Consider the following 27,024-nt stretch of genomic DNA (forward strand, 5'->3'; position numbering starts at 1 on the left):
CCAGAGGCAAAGTTTCATCTCCAAAGTTATGTTTACTGTCAGTAGAGTGAGTCTATTCAGCTGACATCCCAGCTCTACTTCCCAGTTGATAATCTGAATGGTTTTGTTGTTTAAAGGCCACTTCATTAATATGATTGGAGAGTAACTGTCACAGAGTTTTACTTTCAGTTACACAGCCAAGATTTTAAATCTTTTTGGACCTAAGACTTTTTTTTTTTCTTTCTTTTAAGCCTTTTTTTCTGAACCCGTTTGTAGATGGAAGCCTCAATTCTGTTTGCTAACAAAATCATAGAATCATAGAATGGTTTGGGTTGGAAGGGACATTAAAGACCATCTAATTCCAACTCCCCTGCCAAAGCTGGGGACACCTTCCACTATACCAGGCTGTTCAGAGCCCCATCCAACCAGGCCCTGAACACTTCCAGGGATGGGATACACAGCCCCTCTGGACAACCTGTTCCAGTGCTTCACCATCTGTGTATTTCTTCCATACAAATAAACTAAATTTCCCCTCTTTCAGTTTGTACCTATTAGTCCTTGCCCTGTCACTACAGTTCCTGATCTGATGCAGAGTCCCTCTCCAGCCTCCCTGTAGGCCCCCTTCAGGTACTGGAAGGCTCCTGTATGGTCTCCATGCAACCTTCTCTTCCCTGTGCTGAACAGATCCAAATTTGTCAGCCTGTCTTCATAGAGGAGGTGCTGCAGTCCCCTCACCAACTTTGTGGCCCTCCGCTGGACTCGCCCCAACAAAACGCTGGGGTCAGGCTCTGGTCAGAGCACCTGGGAATCGGCAAGACACCAACAGAAAGATCCTGCTCATGCTCTGCTCTCCCACTGCCCTCTCTGGCCTCCAGCAAACACCCAGCTGCTACTTCTCATCACAGACATGAAGATTTGTATCTCTGCCACTCCTTTTGGAAAGGAGTTGCCTATATACTGCATTGTATTTCGGACATCAAAGCAAACATTGCGAGTCTCTGTTATGCCAACAGCTATGTCAGTTTTAGGGTAAGTGCTGGCAACCTCAGCACCATACAAGCAGAGATGACGACTCTGGCACCCAGCCTGGCCTGCACAGCAGTTACTTCTGTACACATGAAACCACTTGCAACAGCAATATAAACTCACAGTTGCTTGTATCTGCACATCAGCTCATGCTGTTCAGCACCCTTCCTTTTTGTAACGTGAAGTTAACAATTTCCCTGCATTATTACATGGGAAATATGTTTATCCATGGAATTTACCAGTTACTCTCCTGTCTTAATTGAAATATTTTTGTCTAAGCAGCTGGTAATCCATTTGTTCAGGTAGGATTTACATTGAAATAATGACTGAGGTTAGCACAGCTTTCTGAACCTCTTAATGCATTGCTATACCAAGGCCTGTGGGTCACAACACAAATTAGAGTATGTAAAACTGATGGTTTGCCTGAAGACGTCAGGAAGGTAACCTTTGTCTGGAATAAATTGCTGGGATGCAGGATGTCTTCTTTTTACTTGTTTCCAAATATGTATTCCTATGTAGGGGGAAAATCTGCTTCACATTAATAAAATTTAATGAACCACTCAGCTATGGTATTTTTAGTTGTTCAATTGATGAATTTTGTAACTTTGGAAAATGTTATAGAGTGGAGTCACTGGGATATACTCATACCCTCTCCATGCTCTTTATGCCTTGGCCAGGACATTTCCCATCGAGCAGTCAAAAACATGGGGTCCAGTGAAGTGAAATGCATGACAAGCAAACACAGAAAATCTTAGGAAGGAAATCAGAAAAAAAAAATCCCAAAGCCTTGTTAATATAGACAACTGGAGGAAGGACCTGATGATTTATGCATCTCTTTAAGATGTTATGATTCCCACTTGCCAGAATTTTGTTCATGTTTTCATCAGGTACAAGTTGAGTTTGTAAAAAACATTATTTCCGGCAAACTTCGCTTATTATTTATCCTTAAACCATAACTACCAGAGAGGAAACTGGAGCAGGAGCAGTGAGTCTGAAAGTAAGAAGGACTATATACAGATGATCTTTTGAGGGGAAAGTGATCTCACAGTATTATAAACTGCAAAGTTATTTTCCATCATAAAGAACTTATTTAGGCAGACCTAAGAGGATTGGGGGATCAACAGAGAAATGTAACCAGAAGTATTATGCAGCTTGGTAAAAAGTATTAACTCTTTGCTAACACGACCATGCAACGTTCACATTGATCTCAAGCAAATTAACTCATGTGAATAAAATATAGTAAGCATGGGGCATTTACTAAGTAGGAAATAACATTCATCTGACCACACTGAACAAAACAGACATTGAATCAAAAGGCTCTTTCTGAATAAAAGTGAGATTGCTAAAAGAGAACAGCAACAACAAAAAATGCAGAGCTGAACAGAGATGTAATCCTAACATCAAACACACTAATGACAGCAGGATTATTTTATACTCAGTATTGGCCAATGCACCGTAACGAAAGTTTTGAAATATTCACATATTTATCTTCCTTCTGTTTGTCTCTTTCTGACATCTGTTCAGCTAAGGGCTGGAAGTATGGTAAAACCCAGTAGTTTTGAAAAGCTGTGCTTCATAAACTAAAATGGAAATGAACTTAGAATGTAAGCCACTTTCCCCTGAGACAGTGCTGTCCAAGAACAAGTAGAGTTCCTCTCCTGTCCCCTGCCTGTCCTACCAGAATGCTGCCAGAAGCATAGATGTCATGCATATATCATGTGAGAAAGATGGGAAAGCCCAGTGTGCTTCAGGATCCTCTATCAAAGTTGCTTTGAATGCTAAGCAGTGTAATTACTACTAAGAAACTGAAGTTTCTGTCACCTTTACTCCACAAAACAAGGACAATACCACACAATGTTGCAGAATTATTCCTGAGGAATTCAGTAACAAGAATGCTATGTGTTTGTTTGCTTTAGCAGCCTCAGTGTTTAAGAGACTGGAGATGTCGAAGTTCAGGCTGCCTGGGAAGCTGCAGCTTTGCCCTCAGTGTGCATAAGACTTTGGGGTACAGCATTTGACTTCTCAGTACACACCTGTGCATCTGAATCCATGTGAAGACAAACAGAGCAGAAATCTTGACAACTGCTCAAGGACCAAGGAAAAACTTGGGTGCCACAAGCATACTGGGAGACTCCCCAGCACCTGTAGAGAGACTGGTTCCACCAAGGATTTTCATCTGCAGCTGGTTCATCTGCAGCATGGATAAGATGCTCTGGATTTATTTTCCCCTGAGGAATACTCTATAGGCCAAACGGGAAAATTTCCACAAATCAAGGGACAAATAAGAGAAGTACTACTCATGCAAAGGTCATGTTCTACTGAAGTTTACATCCTTGTTCCAGTGTACAAGAACACTAAAGCACACCAAAGAAAATATCCCAAGGTTTTCTTTAAATGTGAAGAAACCCAACTTATTTTTATGCCAATCTTGTTCTCAGTCTTACTGAATCACTTTTGCTGAAATATTCCAAAAATACTCAGGCTGAGGAAAACAGCTGGCTAGAAAAAATTCAGTTCAGACATTAAGTTTTACAAATACTCTGAAAAACTTTAAGGTACTATAATGGGAACTGCTGGGCAACTTTCCTAATTGGTGGTGCTACCAATCTATTACATAGTCAGGAATTTATATATTTTATTTATCAGGGACTACACTATCAACTACCCTCCACTGAGCTGAAAAGAAGCAGTAAAATAAAACCAGGAGGGAAGCAGAGAGCAGGCAGAGCTGCCAGCTGGATCTGGACAAGCCAAGTAAAACTGTTCTGTGGCCAGTCTGGCCAGTGAGACACCGAAGGACAGTTTTTGTGTCTGCCATGGCACTACAAAGCTATACCACACACATGCACATGCACATCGCCCTGACAGAGAAGGATTTCACAACATGAGTAGTCTCTACCTCTCCCAAGGTCATGTGCCTGAAACCCACAGCCAGTCAGACTGATGCATGAATATGAGTGGAGCCGTACAGGCTGCCAAGATAAAATTATCACAGTCGTATTTCAGCAGATTGAAAAGAAACCTGAGTTGCGTGTTCAGATTAGCTGCAAGAAACAGGATCCCTGGACAAGCAACAGACAATCCTATCAGCATGCTGTAAGGAAAACTCAAGCAGGTTTCACACAAACCAACCTCTGGAGAAAAAGGAACAAAACAGTTCCTTCCTCTGGCAGTAAATGAGTGTTTCCAGAGCCATGTGATGACAGCGTGGTCAGGACCGTACCTCAAATCTGTCCGTGTGACTACAAAGAGCACTTGGCATTGAAATCTCCTTTCTTAATTCATTGGACAGACCTAAAATGTTTCTGCAGTGACACACATATGACACAAAAGATCCCACCTAGGAGCTAATTTCTGAATGTACCGTTTACAATTCCCACAACAACTCCAGTGAAGTGAAAACTGGTGAAGATTTAAGAGCGTGACTTTTTTTCTGCTAACTCCAAAATAAAAACCAACAAACAAGTACCTTGTAATGTTAAGACACTTCAGTGCGATTGTCTGTGTGAGCTATGACAAAAAGACAAAGCTTTAGAATTTTTAAGTTTCCATTGTAATAAGTAGAGGGTATTACAGGAATTTGAGTATCTTCAGGCTGGGAAAGGCTAGATTTAGGATTGTGATAACCTATTTAATTTTCTGAGGTTATAAAGTTAAGCTGTAAAGTTCTTGCATCAAGTCAAGAGAACTCCTGACACACCAGAAACTCCTCTTCATGATGAATTACAGTCAGATAAAGCTGTCATTGGAGAGATTATAATACCAATGTTCTACTCAATAACATTACTTGTACAGGATGTTGCTTTTATGTCTGTAAGTGGGTTTTTGCACCTCTTACCTTCAGTAATGCGTGATCCTATCTTTGGAGTGCCTATTACACTAATATGAAGTGACACTTCCTTACCAAGAGTTCAAATTTTAGTTGACCTTCCATTCTGCCCTGGACAGGTGAATGAATCGGACTGTCAATTTCAGAATAATGAGTTGAATTTTACTTTTAATAAGATTTCCAGGGCAGATTATTTTTTGAGCCATTCTACCCATCATTTTTTTTTATAGGGTCAAAAGAACTGTTGTTCTGGATCATGTAAACGACAACATAAAACAAGGATAAATTACAAGAACAAAAGTTGATAAATAGGGGACAGAGGATAAGGAATTCACCTTCAATAAACAGTTCAACTGTGAATATTGAGGTCTGACATTGAAAATAGAACAGGAGATACCTCTTAAAGAGAGTAATGTGTGACTGCCATGTAGACTTTCCATGGCCTTCAGAGTTAGAGATGCTCAACATCTCTGAAAAAAGACACAAAGAGTAATACTGCGTTTAAAACCATGGGAAGTTTATGTATGTAATACACTGTGTCCTACCACCAATACTTCTAGAACATAAACAGGGTTATTTAAGAGCAAAAAAGGAATGCATTTATGAATGAACAGACGGGCTTTCCAAAAAGCCATTAGGGTAGAGGGCAGTAGCTGTCAGAAGAAAGGTGGGGGGGGGGGGGGGGTGAGGGGGGGTTCCTTTCCTAACACTCAGACAATCTGATCTCTTTCAGGATTTGATCCCATGAGGAAAGATAACCACAAAGCCATCTTGGAATACCTTCATTTTTATCTTTGTCAAACACCATCTCCCCTCCCTGCCCCACAACCACACCATCCAGTTTATTCAAGAATGCAGCTGGCCAGGCGAAGACAAGAGGGAATGCATTTTTCTCACCACTCCTCAAGCAGAGGGTCTGTGAATGGCACATACCCACACCATTCTGGCCTACGGAGGGGTCATGAAAATTGGAGAAATGGAAAAATCACTGCAGAATGATCTGAAAGCACAGAGCATGATCCACGTGAGGTATTCACCACAATGAGGCTGAAGATGGCATCACAGCCAAAAGAAATTTGGTTTAAATTGTAAAGATCTCACAGTATCATCCCACTGATGTGGTAGTTTTAGCCAAGTTTCACTAGACAAACTCATTTAAATATGTTTGTCATTTTAAATTCTGCTACAGGAATCACAACTGCTGCATTTTCCAGCATGACAAGTAGATGGATTTAGGTTGGAACCAACTTACTTGTTGCACAGTTTTCTTTCTAGAAAAATGGCAGTTTCTTTTGCCCAAACTTTAGCACTTAAAAAAGATGAAAGTTTAGAAATGTTTAATCTGTTATCGTCTGCTGCTTTTGCCACTTCCTGCAATATTTGGAAAGTCCTTCTTTTTATTTAAAAGCTGAGTTATCAGACGTGGTGAATAATTCCCCAACACATCTATCTGATTTGTTGCCTACATCAACATGGGAAATTAAATGACCCAGACTGTACCTTCATTCTACTAATGGAGTGGAAAGCTGCTTCAGAACAATTACAGTCTGCAGCTGATCCTCTCCCTTGGACTGTTTCCCCTCCAAAGAAGGGGAGCAGAGGCAGAGATGCCCAGGGAAGAGTGCATCTCTGCATCTCAGACAGTGGTGACAGAATTCTTAATGATAATATTTCTGCTCCAGAAGCAGGAGTCAGACCAGACACTGTGCTGGAAAGGTCCCCCACTCTACTGGTTTCACCACAAATGTGCACCATCCCAGGAATGTCTCCACGGGCCATGACTGACAAACCCCAATTTCTCCGCTTCGTCCCTGAGCTGTGTAGGCAGGTCTGAGTTGATTTCAGCTTCAGCAGTTGCTAAAATGCTGTGCATCATCACTGGGCACAGTGTGGTGCTAAGTGAACTTTGCAGCTTGTGACTGGCATTGGAGTACAACCCACCAGCCTGGGGAAGAGACAGAGGGGAGCTCATGTTGCTGTCTGCTGACACATGCCCTATGTCTGAATGGGGAGTGGAGACATTATACTTTCACACAGGCAATTCAAAACAAGATTTCTTGAGCCTCTCCTTTCCTCCCCCTCCCCATCCTGTCCTTTATAAGAATGTATGTCTAAAGCCAACCCCAGTGAAGAAGTGATAGTTCAGCTAGATTTATCAGACTTCTGTTCATTTGAGAGTTCTGCTTACAATGACCACAGATCCTGACTGTGAAAGTGCCTCAGCAGACAAAATCTTTTATCATGAGCAGCTCTGTAGAAATAAAGAAGCACCAAGCACACTGTGGATTTCTCCTAAAGACAAAAGTTTGTTGAATTGATCTGTACACATACATCTATATATGTGTATATACACATGCAGACATATATACTCATAGTCTAGAGCTTCCTTAACCTGGAGTCACCCAAACTACTATATTCGAGCTTTTGTTTTTCAAATCTGTGACAAGAATGTGAGCATGGAAAGTTAGGAAAGTTTGAAAAGCCCACAAACATCTTCAATAACAGGCTTTTCACATCCTCACATCCAGAGTATTAAAAAAATATTTTAATAACTGACTCCTTATAAATGATTAATGCATTGTATGGCATATAAGTACTCTCCTGTTTCTAGGAATATCTTGTTGGGTAATATTCTCATTTGTGATTCATTGCATGTTCTTTTATAATTGCAGTGAAACAATGGTTTCTGGGTAAGTGGTTTTAAAAAGTTTGTTGGGTGCTACAGGAGATCAAAGTACAATAAAACTTACATGGAAGCAAAAGTCGTGCATGAATTACAGCACCAGCTTTAACAAAGGACTGAATAAACACATGTAACTCTGAACAGGATGGACTGAATTTTTCATGCTGTCAATTCATCGTGGAAGGCTCCACTCAGATGAAAAGGCTGAGCAGATAAGCCTGCACTTATCACCACAACCATTTGCTTCAAAAACATACATACACAATGCTGGATTCCCATGGGCAGGGAAACTCTCACTGCAAGATGCCAACACAGACTTTTACATGCAGAGTTTGGGATCTTCTGAACAGAGTAAATGCACATGTAAAAGCAGCCTCAGCAAACATTAGTGACTAGACCAGGCAGTCTTTATTTTAGTGAGCAGAGAGTTGGCCAGAGCAGCTGGGATAACCTCAAGCAGAAACAGAAGCAGAAAACAACTGCCAAATAAGTCAGATATGACACTTCAAGATCTAGTCACCTGTTGCTTTGTTTTAGTGAGGGAAGACATTGAGGTAGTCGCTGGGAAAGAAATTTTTCTTTGCTGTCAGAAATAAAAGAATTGCTTTCTGTAGGCATGGAGTAAGTTGAGCACTGAACAACTCTTAACAGATCACCCCCAAATTCAACCAAAATTCCTCACAGCTTCTCCAGAACTTCTACTACTTCCAATACAACCCTGGTGGGGACTCCTGAATCTCACTTATGAGTCCCAAAAGCTAGAAAAAAAAAAGGGTTTTCAGCTTAGTCATCTGCATTTGGAACCAAAATGCTCAGCTGCAGGGCTTTAGTATTTTTGACAGTAAAAGTAAATTTCAAGTGCAGTGATCAGCCACTGAGCAGCAGTCTTTGTGGAATTAGTCACTCATCCAGACTGAACACAGAACACATAGTTTAGCTTATTGCTTCCCAAATATCAAATACAAATAAAATACGAAGAGAACAGCCTAATTCTGACTTAAACACTGAAGAAAAAGAGCACAGAACAATATGTGTCAAAAGTAAGGGGACTTTTTTTCCAGAAAATGATAGAGGTAGAGGTTGTAGATTTGTTCAAAATAAAAGGAATGCAGAAAATAACGAATTCTACCTACATAAAGTTTGGGTTTGAGCAGTTGTACTGAAATGCAGTGTTTTGAATGCAATATCCAAGTATCACAATAATCCATTAATACAGAGCTATATGGCTATTATTTTGTCAAAATGAACTACAGAATGGAGAAATCTTAGAGGCCTAAATTGCTCTGGGATTTCTGTATAGCCTCTCTGCAGAAATACTAACCCAAAATGTAAAGTGAAAAAAACAGCAACTAAGGACATTCAGACAGAATGTCTTTCTTCATTCCCAGGTGAGCAGAAAGCTCCATGACTTGTGTCCAAATATTTTGAAAGCATCAGCACAAAGGAGTGACAGGCATTAAAGACATCACCTACCTTCCATGATTACATGAACTGTATCAGATTGAAGAAATAAAACTTTTTATTCCCCCTTGCTATGGTAGTTACATTAATTCCCCTCAACAGCAATCTAGTCTTCTATGGATGCAGTGGCATTTTAAAACCTGAAGTGTGAAGGTCATGAACTGAATTAACAGAAAAGGCAAAAAAAAAAATTCAAAAAATGTAGTACCAATATTTATACAGCAGTTTAACAGGCCATAATCATTATGAAGTATGTGTAATTGTTTGTGTATATGAAGGGCTTCAGGGGGATGAAAACTGTAGTAAAATTTGATGTGCCTTGTAATCCCTGGATGAACTGCAAGGCCTGCAGGAATAGCTCCTGCACTAGGAAACGCTGTTCTGTCACTGGGAGAGATATGCAGGTGAGACTGCCCAGCCATGTCTGGGCTATGGATACCAGGAGCCCTGCCATGCCTGTGTGTGTTCCCAGCTGCCACCCCACAGCCTGGGACAGACCAGGTAAGACCACCCCTACACCCTGCCCTTGTGCTGCACTGAGGGAAATTCAGGAATACCAACAAAACCAGAAAAGTGGCGCATTCAACAGGCTCCTTGGTAGGGACAGTGGAAGGAGCAGGAAACGTGCCTGCTGTGCTGCTGGCACCAGGTGGGGACACGTGAGGCCAGTTGTCAGGATGCTGTGGGATCAGAGGAAAAGGCATGTTGGCATGTTGCTGTGTTTCTGCCTGCCCTCTCGGGTGTCAGCTCTCAGCTAGCCCGGGTGCAGCCAGCAGCATCCCTCTCTCCCCATGTCTGCATGCTGTGGGGCTCAGTGTCACCTGCACTTTCATGCTCTGCTGTTATACAATACAAACACAGAATGTTTTCTGCTGAGGCAACAGTCAGTACAAAGCTACCAGAAAGACCCCAAGTAAAAGCCACCCAGAATATTAAAAGAGAATTCAGGGTGCACAAAACAAGTCTACACTGTTAACAGTGTTGTGCGAATAATTTACCAGCCTTTTTCTATCTCTACCCTTTGAGCTTTAGTACCAAAAGGAATTAGGAAGCATTCAAAACATCTCAGCTTAACTCTAAGAAGCTAAAAATCTTAATAGAAATTGCATATAGAATTTCTTTTCTTTTTTAAGCTTCAGAAACGCATACTTTGAAATCCCCAGGGCTCTTCCATCAATGTGGAGGTGACTAAATGTAGCAAAGAGCAAAGGTATTACATGGCAGATTCTTATCTGATTTCCATTACATTGTACAGCTGCTCACATCTGTACCATGAGTTCAAAGCTTGAACATAAACTGCTACTATCTGACAAAAACTCTGCACTGTGTATCAAAGAGCACCCAGCCACATTTTCAAAAGCACTTTTTTTTTTAACTCCAAGAAGAATGTTTTCAGACATAAATTGTGTTTCTCCAAGCCACTGCCAGTACCCAATCACTCCCCATGAAGACAGGTAACACCACACCCTACCCGTTGAAATGATGCTCCTCCGATCGCTTGATCTGTTCCCTGCTTCGTCTGCCTCAGAGTGCCCAGATCAGATCCTGCCCCAGAGAAAAAGCAGAGTCAAAGGCTTGCCATACTCAGAGCTGAGTCCTGGAGCCAGGCTGCAGGAGCATCAAGGAGTGCTGGGCTGAAGCAGCACGGATGGGAGATGTATCAAAGTATACTATTGCTCAATCATCATGCATAGGTAACTGAGAGCATCTCAATTTTAAACTGCTGGTCACCATCTGGTGATAAAAATTGGAGATGCCAAGTGAGTTAAAGCCAGTTTGTGCATACCAGCATATTTTAGTTACACTACATAATGAAACCCATCATCACCTTCATTCATACTGTGGTGTCTGTCCCAGCATTGCAGTTTCATACAATTTGTGTTAACTTTTTCCCTCCTTAGCTTCAATTACAAGCCAATTTCATCTTTCCATCACATACACATAAACATAACCTTCTAATTCAAGACACTTCTCAAATGAAAGGAAGTTAAGTGCAAAAGAGAGCAGCTGAGACCTACAAAGTCATGCCACTCCTAAAAGCAGGCACAGAAGTCAGGCATTGGCATGAATTTGCTAAATGATGCAGAATTAAAGTGTTAAAGAAAAAGACAGGAGTCTGGCCCTTCCCCTGCTTCACAAATCTTCAGTGTGAACTACAGAATCCTAGGACAGCAGCAAGATGAGGCCTAGCTGACCTTTAAAACAATGAATAATTTCCTGACATGGCAAGATGTTTTAAATATACGTAACAGCTTTAAACACCCAAAGCGCTCTCCTTTTAATTATTTTTGCTACACCTGAAGTATTTGAGGAAAATGTAGATGATATCTCTAATTTGTTAATTACCAGCTGGCTCCTACCATGCATTATTAAGCTACTATGGCAGTGACTAATGCCTCTGACAATACTAAATTACCAACAACACCTTGTGGAGGAATGTGACCCGAGCAGCCTAGAAAGGACTACCTGCAGGTGTTTATTTTCAGATAAAGATGGCTTATTAACTCAGGCAGTACCACAATAATGCCCAAGTCTAGAGGAGGAGGACTGCATCCCAAACCCCACATGTTGCCTACCCCATGAGCACTGCCATGCCCTGTGGCTGGAGTTACCCAGACACCTTTATCTTGCTCCCTGCTCATGGCATAGATGTGGAGGAGGAAGAGCACACTGGGTTTCTCTCTGGAGGTGCTTTAGCTGCAGCCGTGGCTCCTCGCTTGGTGGTTTGGGCAGGGGTGCTGGATGTGCAGACATGCACCTTACACCCATGTTCAGGACTCCTCCACTTCCAGCCCAGCAGTCCCAAAGGCTTTGAAACAGGGAGGATGAAGACAAAGGAAATGCCATTGCCCATGGAAGGTCCCTCTGCACAGCTGCAGCCCAAGCACTGCCCTTTTCCTCTCATCTTTGAATACAAGTCTTTTTTTCCTCCCCTCCATTTTTTTTCACTCTAAGCACTTTCTGCCAAATTGATTAAACTAATAACATTACAGCTTGAACAGGAACATACACATCTTAGTCGTAAGTGTGTGAAATAACATTACTCTCCCTTCCAAATCCTCCTGAAGTGGTTAAGAAATCCAGTCTTCTCTTGTGCATTTGCATTATAAAATTGCTGAACAAACCTATTCTGCTTAAAGGGAAGGGACATGTTTTCTTCCCTACTCTAAGTAGGTCAATAAAAACATGACGTTGTGAGGATGAAACTGTTTTCTTCCATCTTCTTTCCCCTAATGGTAGTTTCAAATGATTCCAATTTAATTATGTTTCTAGTGTGAGCATAATAACACTGTAAGGTTACTACCAACTGATGTATTGGTGGTCCTAAAGTCTGGGGTTTGTGCTTTCTTGTGGGCTTATTTAGCCTTAGGTATACACATGCAATTCCTACACATGGCTCATCGTGGCACAGTTAAGAAAAGCCTGCAAAGAAATCTGGATGTGAAATACAATGCATTATGAGGCACAAGAATTTAACTCTCAGCTCTGAGACTGACACTGAACTTCTACATCAATGTGATCTCCTTTTTAGGATGACATTCTGACTATCACCTCCTTTAAAGCTGTGACCAGTGAACTTGCTCTGAATTAGCACTGGCATAAACAAAGCCAGAATATTTCCAATGGAACTACTCCAGTTCACAGCACCTGGAGACTTCTCTGCATGCATTTCATCAGAAGGAACTATACAGTAGCTGGAGAAACATTCAATTTGCAGCTATAGTTGTCTGAATACTAAATGCAAACTAAAGACCACTGGCAATAAAAATACATTTTGGGGGAGAACACCCCTCTCCTCAATGAGAAAAAGGGAAGAAATTACATTACACTAAAAAGAATACGGAGTGCCTGAAGTATTATCAAAAGAAATGTTAAACAAACAAAAAAAAAAAAAAAGGATGTTGCTTTTCTACTGTCTATTTCAGAACAGATGGTATAAATTAGTTTTGTTCACATTATCTGAAAAAAAGAAAAAAATTAATTCACCTCATGTAATGCCTGTTGCAAGCTCCCACTCACCCACACAAGAAGTCCAAAGGCCCCCCTCTGCAGCCAAATGTTCGTCATAACAAAGGTTACATGCTCTTACAACCCACTCCTTGTATCCTTGTGCTGAAAACAACAGGCCTGCCTAGGACAGTAAAGCTAAGCACATACAAGTGGACATCACTCTGTCCTCAGTGTGAAATTTTTGCCCTATAAAACCCCATGACTTCAAAGGAAACTCAGATTTCATCTGAAGAATCCAATTACAGATTTCAGATTTAGGATGGACTGTCAAGTGCCAGCTGACAAAGTGGTGTCCCCAAGTATTTCAGGACAATGATATTTGAGATGAAATGTAAAGCCAGCTGTTTATGCCTTATCTAAGGAACATTTCAAAATGAGGAAATTATATGATGATTAAGTACCTCTTCCACCTCAGCAAAACAAATTCCACTCTGCAGAGTTCTTTGCAACCAGAATTTAGAAAGAATGTCTGTCATTAAAATAACTCCATGAGCAGTATTATCACCAGTATCGTCAAATCATAGGGATGGCAGGAAAGATATGTAATCCACCTCCCACTGTGAGATACAGTCAGATAAATTTTGTTCATGTTTATTAAAGTCATTCCTAACACTTCCAGTGATGGAGACTCCACAAGATCCACTGGCAGGGTATTTTGTGGATAAAACTTCTGTAGGGTTTATCTCCTCTTCCTTGTTTCATTTTAGATCCACTCCTCTCTGTCCATGGCACAGAAAAAAAGATTACTGGCCCAGTCTTGGCAACAGCCTGTACTGTGCTGTCTGTGCTGAAAACCTGCCTTTCTCCTACTCACTCCTCAACAGGCTGCTCTTCCTTAGGTCACTTTCAGGGTTTCCCCCAGACGTATGTCCTATGGATCTCTTTTCCTGCCTCTTCTCCACATCCAAAGTGGTCAGCATTTTCTTCAAGAGCAGTGCTCCAAAATGAACACAGAACTCTAGCTGAGCGCTCACCAATGTGGGGATTGCTCCCTGCAGGCTGTGGGCCCACATGCAGCCCTATATTGTGTTTTCCTTTTTCCCCTTTCTATTGCGCAACAGCTCGACATTGCCAGTCCATATTCAACCAGAGATCCACAGTAACCTCCATCCTTTCCTGAAAAGCTGCTGTCCCAATGGCTGTTCCCCAGCCAGTTCTTGGTGTCAACAGCTGCAAGGATACAGCTCAGTGAACCTTCTAGAACTACACACCAGCACTGCAACCTCTGTGCATCTAAGAAGACAAAAGTGCCCTTGCAATGCTGATTCACAAAAGGCACCAAGTTGTGTGTAGTTTTTCATCAGCACACAGCGCAAAACACTGGAAATCCATCAAGGACTGGGCCAGTATTTGCATAAACTTCCCCACTTTTTATTTGCTCTATCTACCAGGAGTAGGGTGGAAAACCAGGTAGGACTATTTTTCCAAGGCTGAAATACCCAATTTTATGTCCTTGCTCTGTATAGAGGCTGTCAGTATAGGCAGTCAAGCCAAGTACAAGCCCAAGCACTCACCTACAGTGGTGCACAACAGAAAAAGGACAGGACCAATGACCTGTCAAATAGGTATGGACAGACCTGGCTAGACTGGGGCTCCTTTCTGGCAAAGCTTGGTTTCTCTTGGACATAACACAATGGCTGTCTTCTTTTGTACTTTAGTACTCAGCAAAAGCTCAGGCTTTGTGCACAAGGGTTGATGCCATTTTCACAGAGAACACACTGTTCCAGCAAAAGTGGATATTAAAAAGTGTAACAGCAAAGATTAGGCCTGTTCAGTCCAAGTTACCGCCAAGTAGAGAGTAAATGCACATGACAATCAGCCACCACTTATTCCCCCTTCCATGAAAATGTACTGTCCTGCAAAGAGTTCATATGAGCCTGGAACTATTATTTTTCCAAAAGTCTTTAATCTCTAACACTTTTAATTCTATTTAGGAATATATTACCAGATTTAATGTAGATGAAAAACTTATATTTTGGATTCTCTTCAACCATCCACTACCTTCTTTATTCATTTAACTGTATGATTTCTGAAATATTATTTACTGTCACCTAGGGTCACATATCATTTTAGCAAGTTTCCTCTGTTTACCCCCACTTCCTACTATAAAAACATTTTTTCAGTTGCTCTGCTAGATTTTATGGCTGACCTGAAACTTTATATATCAAATATCAGAGTGAGGCTGAATGCATTATTTACACATTTTCAGCAAGTTTCAAAGCTAAAGTTATGGAAAAGAAAGAGTTTCATCCGTGCTAAAAGAAATCTTTAATTATTCTTTTGCTGAGGAGCTTTCATTCCTCCACTGTTTCACACAGAAACATTCTGCAGGCAGATACAACTGTTACTTTCCTGTCCCTATCAGTGAACAGCCGCTGAGTTTATTAACAGAAGTCACACTTCATCCCCAAGGATGGCTCACAGGGAGCTTTAGAGCTTACAAGGGCAGGTGATTGCTCTGGCAGCTAAAGGTTTGCACCTTTGCTGATGACTTCTCTTTTGAACTGATGTGGGTCTATGAGAGACAGGCTCAGGGGGCCCCTTGCAAGCCACCTGAGCAAACACAACCTCTTGTATTTGAAAATGCGTCTCCTCCACAAATTTCCTCCCCGAGATTCCCTAGGCAAGCAGAGGAGATGGAGCAAGGACCGCTGCTGAATTTCCACTTCTGAATGTGCTGCCAGCCTGCCCTGCTTGCAGTGACTGTGCTTGATGGGTCACCCAACTCTACAGCTGGAATCAGGGGGAAGACAACTCAGAGCTTTGGATGAAGAGGCCTGGAAGGTGGCAGAGAAAGAAAGATGGGAAGCCAGGGCACAGAATAAGTTGTAGGGTAAGTAACATGATAGATAGGATTATCAGAAGTGAGGGGTTTAAGAAAAACACATGGCTTATTTACAGAATAGCCTGGCAGAGAACACAGCTATCACCTTTTTTAGGTCCTTCCTGCATTCCTGTACCGACCAGCATAATATAATTTATAGCTGCATTAAGCTGATGTGATTTATTTTCCCTAATGAAACGTGGAAACTGATCGGAATTTTAAGAACAAAAATAAAATCATAAAGCACTTTGCATTTTGTTAGATCTGTTTGGAAATCTGTTCAATCTGTTTGAAAACAAGATTGTTGGTGCTTATTCAAAGAAAAGTTAAGTATTTGCTATAATAAATGCAATTAAAAATATACATCAAATACCAAGATAAAGGACTGGCCATCTCTCCTAGACTAACTTTAATTTTTCAAGTAGGTGAGAAAGCTATAAGTCATACAAGATAGTTAGGATTTCATGTTAAAAAAGTGACAAGATTTCAGAATTATCTACTCAGAAGTTAACAAATTATTAAATCAATGTGTTGCTTTGTAATTTAATGTATTTTTTTAGATGCAAAGGTAGTCATTCTCAAGTCAATTTATAGGAAATAAAAGAATGATCTAAAAGCAGGGAATGGGTTGTATTTTTGTATCATGCAAATAATACGGTAGGCCTCTTAATCCAATATAAAGGAGTTGTGAATTAGAAAGAAAAAGGGAGAAAGAAACTTGTGATAGCCAAATAAACATTGCTTTATAAATCTGGAAAGAATCAAAGTGTTCCCTGATCTTCTTCCAAGGACAATGTTGCATTAAGAATGAACACGCACTGAAAAGGTAGTAGTTACTAAAAAGCACAGACTTCCGTTACAAGAGGAATTCTTAAAGTGTAGCAGGAAAACCCAAGATTACTAATTCTATTTGCAGCTGTTACTTGGTAAAGAGTACTCAAGGACAACTTCAAGCATGGTACTCTGTGCTTTGCATTTGCTTACTTTCATTGTGTTTAAAAAAAAAATAGTCACAGGTTGTCACCAAATCGCTTTGAAAGTCTACTTGCTGACAGACTTTTCTGTCTCTTTTTCATTTTTCTCTCCCCTTTTTTTTTTTAGGTTTCACTCAGTGCAAATTTTCTTACATATTTACAAAGAGGTATTTAATGCCAGACTAGTGTTATCCTTACCATAAAAAGAAAATAAGAATGTAGCATGTAGGTACTATGCATCCCTTGATCCTGGAGCAATTCACAGAACCAGGCAAGGATCACCACCACTGCTCTCAGAATGGGATACACCAAACCCTCTCCCTCCATGGCTTGACAAAGATCACAGGCACAGAAGCTGACTTGTTCCTTCCACTGCCCCAGGGAAGGTTATGTTCAGCAAACAGCTATCACCATGCCAGCAAATTAATTGATAAAGAAAGATTCATCATTTCCACTGCTTTCCTATCTCTTTATTATTATAAGCCTCAGATCAACTTTTAGAGCAAGAGGCCATGTAATTGGTTTAGACACAGGAAGGAGACAGTAAAACTCAGTTTCCTGTAACACCCCCTGCCAGGAATGATGGTTTTTCAGGACTGTTAGGTGTTAGGCATACTCTCAACTACCACAGCTGCAATTAGATGCATTTTTAAGCATCCTATTAGTGGGAAGTATTGCTGTGTTTCCACGTAAAGTCACTGCATACCATAATCATTAGCCAGGAAGCTCTTTATTCCCTGATACACCAGGAGCCGGAATGAATAGTAAGTGCAGGAGATCCGATATCACTTGGACAGGCAATTTCCTTGGGCTTCTGCTCAAGGGCTTAGAGGTGATAATATGGCTGCATATGACATAACAATTGCATTTATTTGGGGGCTAGGTGGGTTTGTAGTTTTTTTACTGAATTACAAAATTACAGAGTTGAGGCTTTCTACAGTGTGGTGCACCATACAGACTGTCATACTCTGCCAAAGCAAATCACTAGGAGAAGAATCAGGAAAGAAAAATAAAGGAAATTGTATCACTATAAGCTGCTTATTTGGAGCTCAGAAAAACACCAGCACATTGTCAGGGAACTGTGGGGAAACAGTCCTTCAACTCTTTACCAACCAGTTCCTAATGACACTTCCATTTCCTTATTTATGGCAAAATGACCACTGCAAAAGTTTGAAGATAAGGCTAGAAACAAAGTTTTACAAAAGCAAAAAATATCATGACAGAAAGAGAATGGGATCAATGTACTGTAACTGTAAAATCTAGTAAGGAGGGATTTTTAATACCCATAAGCATATCCTTGCCACTGGTTTTAGTATGGTTTGCAAAGAAAAAATTGTAGGATCTATTAAAGGGGAAAAATGCTGCAAACCCATTTTCACCTCAAAAAGAACGATGTTTTCAAACTCTCATGACAAACTCACAACTTAATAGTATAAAAAGAGATGGACATGACCAGCCTCCTTGAGAAGGGGACATGCTACCAGCCATGACAAAACAGTGCTTCTCCCTAGGAGAAACCAAACAGTCAGCAGGAAAGCATGGTATATGCTAGTGATGCTACCGTACCAGCATCAAAGCAGCACCTCAACCACTCACAGAGTACCAGAAACCAGGAGGCACCAGCTTCATCAATGTTCTGACCCCTGCTGAATCCCTCTGAAGATCAGCACCTTCATGATCTCTCCTCTCTCTGCAGCAGCAAGAGGCAAGGGCAGGGGACAGGCTGCCTCGCATCGTCCCATCCCCTCTCTCAGCAGCACTTCTCCATTTCCCCCTGTGTGGGATTATTGGGGGTTCTGGGAAATGAGGAAGGGAAGGGAAAGCCGCAGTGAGGAAAGAAGGCCAGAAGATCAAGAAGAGCGTGTCACGACCCCTAGCAACACCTTGTTACAAAAGCCTTTAAGAAAGTGACTTCTGCTTCCCTCTCCTTCCTCCCTCCCACCTTCCCAACAAATCCTAGTCACCTAAGGAGCACAAGGCTAGTGAGGGAGAATGGGGCAGGGAGAGGAGGGCAAGTAGAGGAAAGAGGTTCTAGTCCCTATGTCACATCTGGATAAAGCTACCACACCCTTTCCCGAAAACCTCACTCAATATCACACTGCTGTGTAGTACCATTATCACTGAGCACATGCACTACCACACTCACCCTAATCAGGAAAAATTCACCCTAACAGCTAGCCAAGGATTTTCCACTTCAGTAAATATGCCAACATTATAATAATTTGGAATTTGTATCAAATACACCTACATTTTCTATGGGAAAATAACACTTTTATTGCAAGTTTTCCATTTATTGCTAGCACAATTGGAAAATATTATTTCAGGTGATTTAGGTAGAGCAGAACACTTTTTAAAGTCAATCTAATACCACAATGTAGTTCTTTACCCTGGGAACATCCTGTTCCAGGGTCAGATGCTCATTCCCTTCCAGGAGCAAGGATTTTCAGGCAGCTTCACATCCCAGAATTCAAAGCGTGTTTCTTTGTGACAAAGCTCTCCAGTGCCTCTTGGACATTTAATTATGGGAGAAGGGTCTCAGATAATGAAATGGGGACATCATGCTCCTGAACTATAACTTCTGAAAAGCAATACACTGTGGTAGGGAAATGCAATTAAATTTTGAACTGACTCAGGAATTTCCCATGGAACATTAATTCTATTTTCTGCTCACCTCTGAATGTCAGTCTATTTTTCTGTTTCAGTTTAGGAAGCTTATAAAAGGTGAAGTGAACCCCTACTTCTTAATCTGTGGATTCTCCTTTCTGCCTTGGGGAGGCCATAGCCATGGGAAGAGTGCATCTGCAAACAGAAGCCTATTGTGTTAAACCTTATCAGAGGCGATGCCTAGCCCAAGGAACTGCTATCTAGATACCCAAAACAGAGAAATAATAAAGGTATTTTCACCCCCTTCCAACCCCTTCTGGTTTTCAGGGACATTGAGAGCTCACATGACTTGCCTGAAGCTGCACAGAACTCTGTGCAAAAGCCAGAAACTAACCACAACTTCACCAAGACTCACTGCAAGTTATACTCATCTTGACATTTTTTTGTCTCAAAGGTCTTTGACTTCAATACCTAAACAAATATTACAGTAATTCCTTGATGTAATGTAAAAAAATTCCTTCATGTAAGCAACTGTTGGCCTGGAAATTTAGCCCAGGACTGAAGCGTTGAGCTAGTCAAGAGTTACTGAAAAGAACAACCAGCTACTGCAAACTGTAAAAGAACTGACTTAGATTTCATTTCTCATCCCTACATCCGTTTTTTATGCCAGATTTACCTTAAAGGTTATCTATCTCTTTCTTCTCCATCCCCTACATTTAATCACACAAGGAACACTTCACAGCAGATTCGCTCACCCAAACACACACTAATGTTTTGTAAAATTCAGGCAAGCTGACCAATAGGGATGAACTCCATCAAATGCCAGAAAGGCACCAAAAGATACCAGACACATCATCTTTCCCTGAAACAGAGGAACTGTTTCTATTTTAATTCCCCCACTTTCACATATTTTACACGGCACAGACTGATATTATATGCATCTCTTCAGCACTGATATCTATAACCAGAAATGTCAGGCGTTTCAGTTATCCGCAGACAGCACCTACTTCCTATGGTTATTACGGGCAGTACTAACACGTCAGGAATTCTGAGTATGTTTGAGTGAACTGACACCAGATCCAAAGTTAGGAGCTCCTCTACTATGAGTGTAAAACACACATGCCCAAAAAAAAAATGGTAGAAACAATGCTGGCATTTAGACGACGCACACTCAAAGCCCAGATTCAGATAAAACTCTCAGACTACAAGTTCTTGCTATATAGCAAATATTACATCTAACTTCCAAATGAGTTGCTGTATTTTAAGATCCTTTTGGGTATAGGAACACCACAACTTCAGCAGAATTATTTCAGAATCTGCCTGAAAAAGATATTGATCAATGAGGCAATGTATCTGCTAGATACTGAAATTACTTCTGGTAAGTTCTAGAAAGAACATGATAGCCTGAATTTCTTTTTTTTTTTTTTACTCACAAATTCACTATTTAAGTGAGGACTACCAAGGGAATGCACAGATTTTTAAATTACTGCTACAAGGACTTTGTTCAAAGAAAATGATAGCCAAAAGGTTTGTTATTTTTTCTTAAAAAAAAAAATCAAACTCCCAGTAAAAGCATTAGTTGGGAACAAACAAACCAGAAGGTTAAATTTAATTAACCCTGTGCTGTGATCAAATTCACCCATGAGGAAATAGTTTGTAAATGAAACCATGGCCAAACAAGCAAGCAAACATTGAATTACATCCTCTCTAACATGGAAAACAACTCACTTTTCAACTTTGTAATAATAAGCAACATTTCAGACAGCATGTCCCACTAACAAAGAGCAAAGGTATAAAACAAAAATCATCTGTTAGGAAAACAGCACTCCAAACTATAATGGCAAAATAAAAGCCAAGATTCCCTAGGTATGCCAAGAAAAGTAACCTCCTGAGTAAAACACAGGGGAATAAAGTTCCAATGCTCTCCATGGGGAAAACGGGAGACTAAATCGCCCGGGATCAGCATTACTTAAGTATCCCTCTCATGCTAGAGGAACTGCCAGAGTGCTCTGAAGGCAGCAGGAAAGCCCAGAGGAGCCACACCAGCAAATGCAGAGGCAAGCTTCCTACTTACCCCACTGTATGCACCATGATCTCTTTCGCCACCTTAGTAATTCCCAAGAATCCAGAATGATGTTATTTTTTTAGGGAATATTACAGCTGCTAGAGGAGACAGAGGCAAGCTGACAAGCCGAAGCCAGCTTCTCCCTTTGCGAGAAGCCAGGCAGAGAGGGATGAATTTAAACCTTGGCTCGAGATGCTGTGTATTCTGCGTCTATCTTTAACTTCTAAATGATTTGGTTTCACATTCCTCTGAAGTCCTGCTGGCAGATGCCTTCGCGGAGCTTTACCAATCGCAGGCACCCTGCCCCCTCTCCTCCTCTATCCCTCCACCTCCCTCCCTCCCTCCCTCCCATCCTCCCAAGCTGCCACTCCACCCCCACTGCCCCATCCCCACCTCTCCTCACTCACACACACACACACACACACACTGAGGGGGTTGGATGGCAGGATTTCACGGGCTTCCAGCCTCAGCTGCCCGCCCTCGCCTGAGGGCCCGCCCGCCCGCCCGCCGCGCTGCCGGGCACCGGGGCCAGCGGCCCGGCGAGCAGCGCCTCACGGAGCCTTCGGAAATCGGGACAGGCACCTGAAATCACAGCTTGTGCCCTCTCAGACAGGGTCCCTGAGCCCCGGCGCCACCGAGCAAGCTGCGGTCCTTAGCGGGACCCCCGGGGCACATCTTCCGCTGGGGATCCCGGGCAACACGAGCTAGGGGGCTGGGGCAAGGCAGCAATTCACCCGCTGCTGCACCAAGGTTCGGCAGGGACTCCTGTCTGCAAGCCTAAAGCACTCCCGACTGCACAGGGAGCTTTATGGAGGAAAGCCATTTTAACAAAAAAAAAAAACAAACAAAAAAAAAAAAAAACAAAAAAAACCAAAAAAAAAAAACCCAAAAAACGTAACCCAAAATAAAATATATAATAGAAAGAAGTTTGTACCAGATCATGACTACAAAGCTTCTAAACTTCACTCTTAGTCCATGGCTCCTTACAGTAACAATTGCAATGTGTATAGACTCTGAAGTAACTAGACTACAGATTAATGATAGCATTCTAGGAGACTGAAGTGGGAAAAACCTCTTTCCATGTAACTCCGAAAGTCAGTATCCCTATCAGAGGTTGCTAGTGTTGACACAAACCCCTGACTCTTAAGATCAGCGTTTCGAAGCAGCAGATTTTAATGCTCAAATGCATATTCAGTTGAATACCGCCTGCCATCAAGTCTGCCTTCTCTCAGACATGGGTGGGAGTGGAACAAGCCACAAGACTTTATGCAAAATGTATGAATTATTAAACACTTTCAGTTGCAACAGGAAAATACCAATTGCCAGTCACACCAATTCAAACAGAATAACCTGGTAAATGTCTCTCGTTTCTTAGAGTCTTCAGCCTTTGTCTGAGCTGCTGCCAAGAGGGGGTTGTAGGGATGCAGCCAAGCAAGCAGTGAGCACAGGCTGGGGCAGAGGGGGCAAGGCCAAGCTGTGCCCAGAATCCCTTGGCTGAAAACACGGTTTGAAAATGCCTTGCCAATGCCCAATTTCATGGGGCATGACACTTTTCAGAACGCCAATGCTGAGAGGCTGGACTGATACAGTAGTAAAAGTGATCAAGCATTTACTTCAGGCTGATGAAGGAAACTGGTCAAACTTGGAAAGGCCTCAAGGAGGGGGTAAAAATATCAGCCAAAGGGCTGTATCATAGGGCACATTAAGAAAGTCTCCACATCTCCTGCCTGTTTGATAACATGCATAAAAATAAGTGTGTTTGAGAACAACACATATAGCATATATAGTCTGATGAAAAACATTAACTCCACAGTAGTTTTCATTGTCGGTCTGCAAACCCTGAAAGGCAAGAGCTCTTCTTAACTTGGATTGAGCTCAGGTTTGTGGGCCTGGAAGTGATGCCAGCAACACAGAAACATTAAATAACCAATCAGCTGACAACTCCCGAAAAGCTGAAAGATTTCTTTTGAATAATTAACATTTGTTACTATTAGCAAAGCCAGACCCCATTATGTTCAATACCTGCCTTCCAGAGCGTGTTAAAAACTCCAGCTAAACATGCCATGGTCTTCCTGCCAGATGAGGAATAAGTCACTTCACTGCTTTTTCTCAAGATAGCTGATACAACAGTTCAGGGTATGTGTCTATTATTCAGGTTGAGGAGCTGCAGCAAACTGCAGGAAAGCTCCTTGTCTGGCACTGCTTTCTGACAGAGCCACCTCTAACACTGCTGGCTTATAAATCCCTCAGAGCACAGAAGATTCAGAGCCAGAGAATTCCCGTTCAAATGGTGCAACTTCATATTAATGCAGTATGTACATCAAGTAATTCTTTTTCCCAATTGTTTGTAACAATGTCAGCCTTGAAGGGCAGACAATCACTAGAAGCAGAGACCAACTGTTAACATTACATTTTAAAAAGCTCAGTGCTTAAGATGCTCAGAGAGACAAAAGAACAAAGAAAAGTCTTTGTGCCTTTGTGGCTGAGGGCTCCTTTCTAATTAGGGCAACAAGGAAGGAAGAAAGAAGCTCCCCGTGGAAGAAGGTGGATGGACAAATGTGGCGATTTAGAAATGAAGTCATGAACAGGAAGGATTAGGACTGAGCTGTTTATAGGACTTCTAACTACCCCTAGAGAGTGCTTAAGTGTTAGGGAAAACAATGGCAGGGAAGTACACGGAAGTAAATCCACGCTTTTATCTAAGCTTGTGTGTTTCCCTTAGTAGATACAGAGGGAAAAGAGATTTGGCTTTGAATCCTCTAAAAGGCCACCGTTTGCTTCCCATGCCTCCTAAGAGGGTATTTAAAAACCTAAGAGTATGGGAAGGGGAAGACCTTTGGAAAATGATGCTGGGAGTTACTGGGAAACCTTGGATGTCAACATGGACAGCATGATCCCAATCCCATGAATGAGACAGCCAAAGGAGAAGTCTGGTGTCCAGTTTCCTCAGATGAAGAGCTGTGCAGTAATACCAGGGTCTAATGCGCAACAAAAAGTGTACAGCTGCAAGATTTACCACTGCTGTGACAGGGAATACTACTCTCCCAGCAGGGTCTGTTGCTATAACCAGCATCAAGTGAAACACACCAGGGACTTCTGTGGCATTAGATTTGAGATCTATGAAAACATATTAAGTTCTTGTGGAGGAGTGGGAGCTCGGGTTGGAGCTGGCATGGGAGCAGACAAGGGAGTGGCAGCGAGAGTAATTTGGTACCAGTGACAAGTGTAAAGAGGTAACATGTTTGGAGCCATGTGACTTCCTACCCATTCCCAATTTAGCCAAGTGCCTAAGAGCCATGATCTGTCCCTTCATGTTTCGCTATTTTTAACATGCACAGAATTTACTCTTTGTCTCCCCTTGTCTGTCAGTGTCTTCCATTCATTAGTCTTGGCAGTCTTAAGATTTGGGCTTACTGGGACAAGCAACATCTTCTATCCTACGGGCTCAATCTTTCTAGGTCTTCCTCAAGAGTATTTCTTCCTCTTTGGAATGATCTTGTTAACCTCTGCAGATATTTCAGCACAGGTTTGTCCAAGAGTAAGAGCTCTGGAGTAGAGACTGTAATTGCACTGGCAGGCACGCAGTTCTTGCCCATCACAATGGGTTCAGCACTGTTTATTCAGTATTACTCAACTGCACACCCCTCACTGCCCCAGCCGACCTCCAGCCAAGCCTACTCAGCTACGTACTTACACTAACAGGCCTCTCCAAAATGGTCCAGCAGGTGGGGTTTGGCCTAGTGTCGATCCATGCTTCTCTCCTGCCTACCATTTTTTTTTTCCTTAAAGAGGTGGGAGACAGCTATTGAAGCAGTGGGGACAGGGGGCTCTTGGTGGCAGCCCCCAAGAACCCCCTCCCTTGCTGCCCTCCCACCACACAGCCTCCAACACAGCAGGATACCCCTGCTCTGGAAGGAAACCCAGAAGATGGGCATGGGCTCAGCCAGGGCAAAACACTGCCCTGGTCTCCCAGTGTGGAGTCTGACTGCTCTGGGCACAACACTCCTACCATTTCCTTGAGGCTCACTGGGTAGTGGCAGGCAGCTCAGCCACTGAACATGTTCAGATGGGTTAGCTATGCTATCTGTAAGACACCTGCAAATTGTTCAAATTCTTGATAAGCATTAATAAAGTAAATGGGGAATGCACTTAGTACATACTCTGTGACCAGTTTTGCAGCAACAGGATTTTCCGTGCTGGCTTTTCTGTTCTTAATTTCTATGTTTCTGTGATTCAAGCCATAAGGAAAGAAGGGAGATCATCCATGGCCACAAACTGAAGCTTCAGGAACAAATCATATTTGCAGTCATTCCATTTTACTGAATAAAGGAAAAGTCTATTATTTACTTTTGAACATGTCTTTCCTTTTGCTATGTCTTGTATTTATACTTTTGGTAAGAGTTTTTGGTATGAACTCATGGCTTAAACCAGTATTTATCATCATATATTAGCATGTCATATGTACAGGAGCCAGGATATAAAGACGTTGGCTTTATTCTTGTACATAAGAACAAAGTTTTAATATTAATTATGAAGAGATAAGCAACTTCTGAGAAACTCCATGCCCTTGCCTTTACCAGATGCATTTTCAAGCTCATTTGAAAAATACCTAAGGGGAAAACTAGAACAATTATGGTTCCATTTATCTTTACACTAAATACAGGAAAAAGACTATTTTTTGTGAGGTACCCAAATTGATCAATAAAATTAGAATGTGAGGTAAAATGAAGAGCAACTATTAAAAAATGACATTTTGTAGGTAAATAGATAATTTTACCAGACTGAAAAATATTTTTCTAAAAAGAAAAAAAAAAACAACAGGTAAACCTAAGCCCACAAAGTGCTGAGGCCTGGAAAAGTCTTTCTGGAACTGGTAGTGCTCCTGGATAAATAAAAAGGCTGCTTTCAGACTTTCTAATATCATCTACTATTTGTCCTCTACCTGAATACACTGAACTTTCAAGGTTTGAAGTGACAGCTATAGTTCATTTAAGTCGCTTGGTGAGCAGTGCACCTAATGAAGATTGTCTTCCTCAGGATTTATGATCCTCTGCTATTTATTGCTTCCAACAACAGTAATCCCTGTTTCCTCTAAACTCTCTTGACCACTCCTGCCTCTCACAACAGGAGATCTGCCCACCTCCAAATCCAGCTTCATGCAGCCAACCTGCACTGCCACCTTCACAATTATCCTTTTAATTTCCCCAGGCTTCCATGACTGTTGTTCTTCTAGATACCGCCCACAGTTATCAGTATTCCCAACTCCCTTCCACTTCCCCTTTTGTATTTTCTCCCTACCTGTGGAAAAAGCAGCAAGCAGGTTGTGCAGCTTCATTCAGAGCTGTGTGTGCTCAGACTGAGTGGACAGCACAGGTGGGAGCTGCTTTAGGAGGGGAATGTCCTGTTCTTTTTTGGGTCGATAGCTTGGATTCCACTTCAGGATAGTCAAGGAGAATCAGTATAGCTGAAATTTCTTCCTAGGTGTTTAATTTAGCAGGTGTCTAGTGAGTTCAAAACTACTGGCTGTGGCCAGGACTGTGAGACAAACAAACATAGCACGATTGTGTT

At 41.7% G+C, this 27,024-nt stretch overlaps 1 protein-coding gene across 7 annotated transcripts in view; it reads right to left on the bottom strand.

Moving 5' to 3' along the window:
* Positions 1-27,024, bottom strand: part of DTNA (dystrobrevin alpha) — a 223,102-nt gene that overhangs the window by 158,377 nt on the left and 37,701 nt on the right. For 2 of the 7 annotated variants that reach the window (XM_068189383.1, XM_068189390.1), the window contains exon 2: positions 10,450-10,523. The exons of 3 other annotated variants lie outside the window; for them this stretch is intronic. Coding sequence is in view for 1 of the 4 variants with exons in the window: in XM_068189354.1 (XP_068045455.1) it covers positions 21,466-21,482 (17 nt within the window). In the remaining 3 variants the exon portion in view is untranslated. Of the gene's footprint in view, positions 1-10,449; positions 10,524-21,465; positions 21,756-27,024 lie in introns of those variants that run through there. 2 more of the 7 variants (XM_068189375.1, XM_068189354.1) reach the window with 2 other exon arrangements.

Source organism: Anomalospiza imberbis, chromosome 1 (genome assembly GCF_031753505.1).
Source record: "Anomalospiza imberbis isolate Cuckoo-Finch-1a 21T00152 chromosome 1, ASM3175350v1, whole genome shotgun sequence".
NCBI classification, from domain to species: domain Eukaryota; kingdom Metazoa; phylum Chordata; class Aves; order Passeriformes; family Viduidae; genus Anomalospiza; species Anomalospiza imberbis.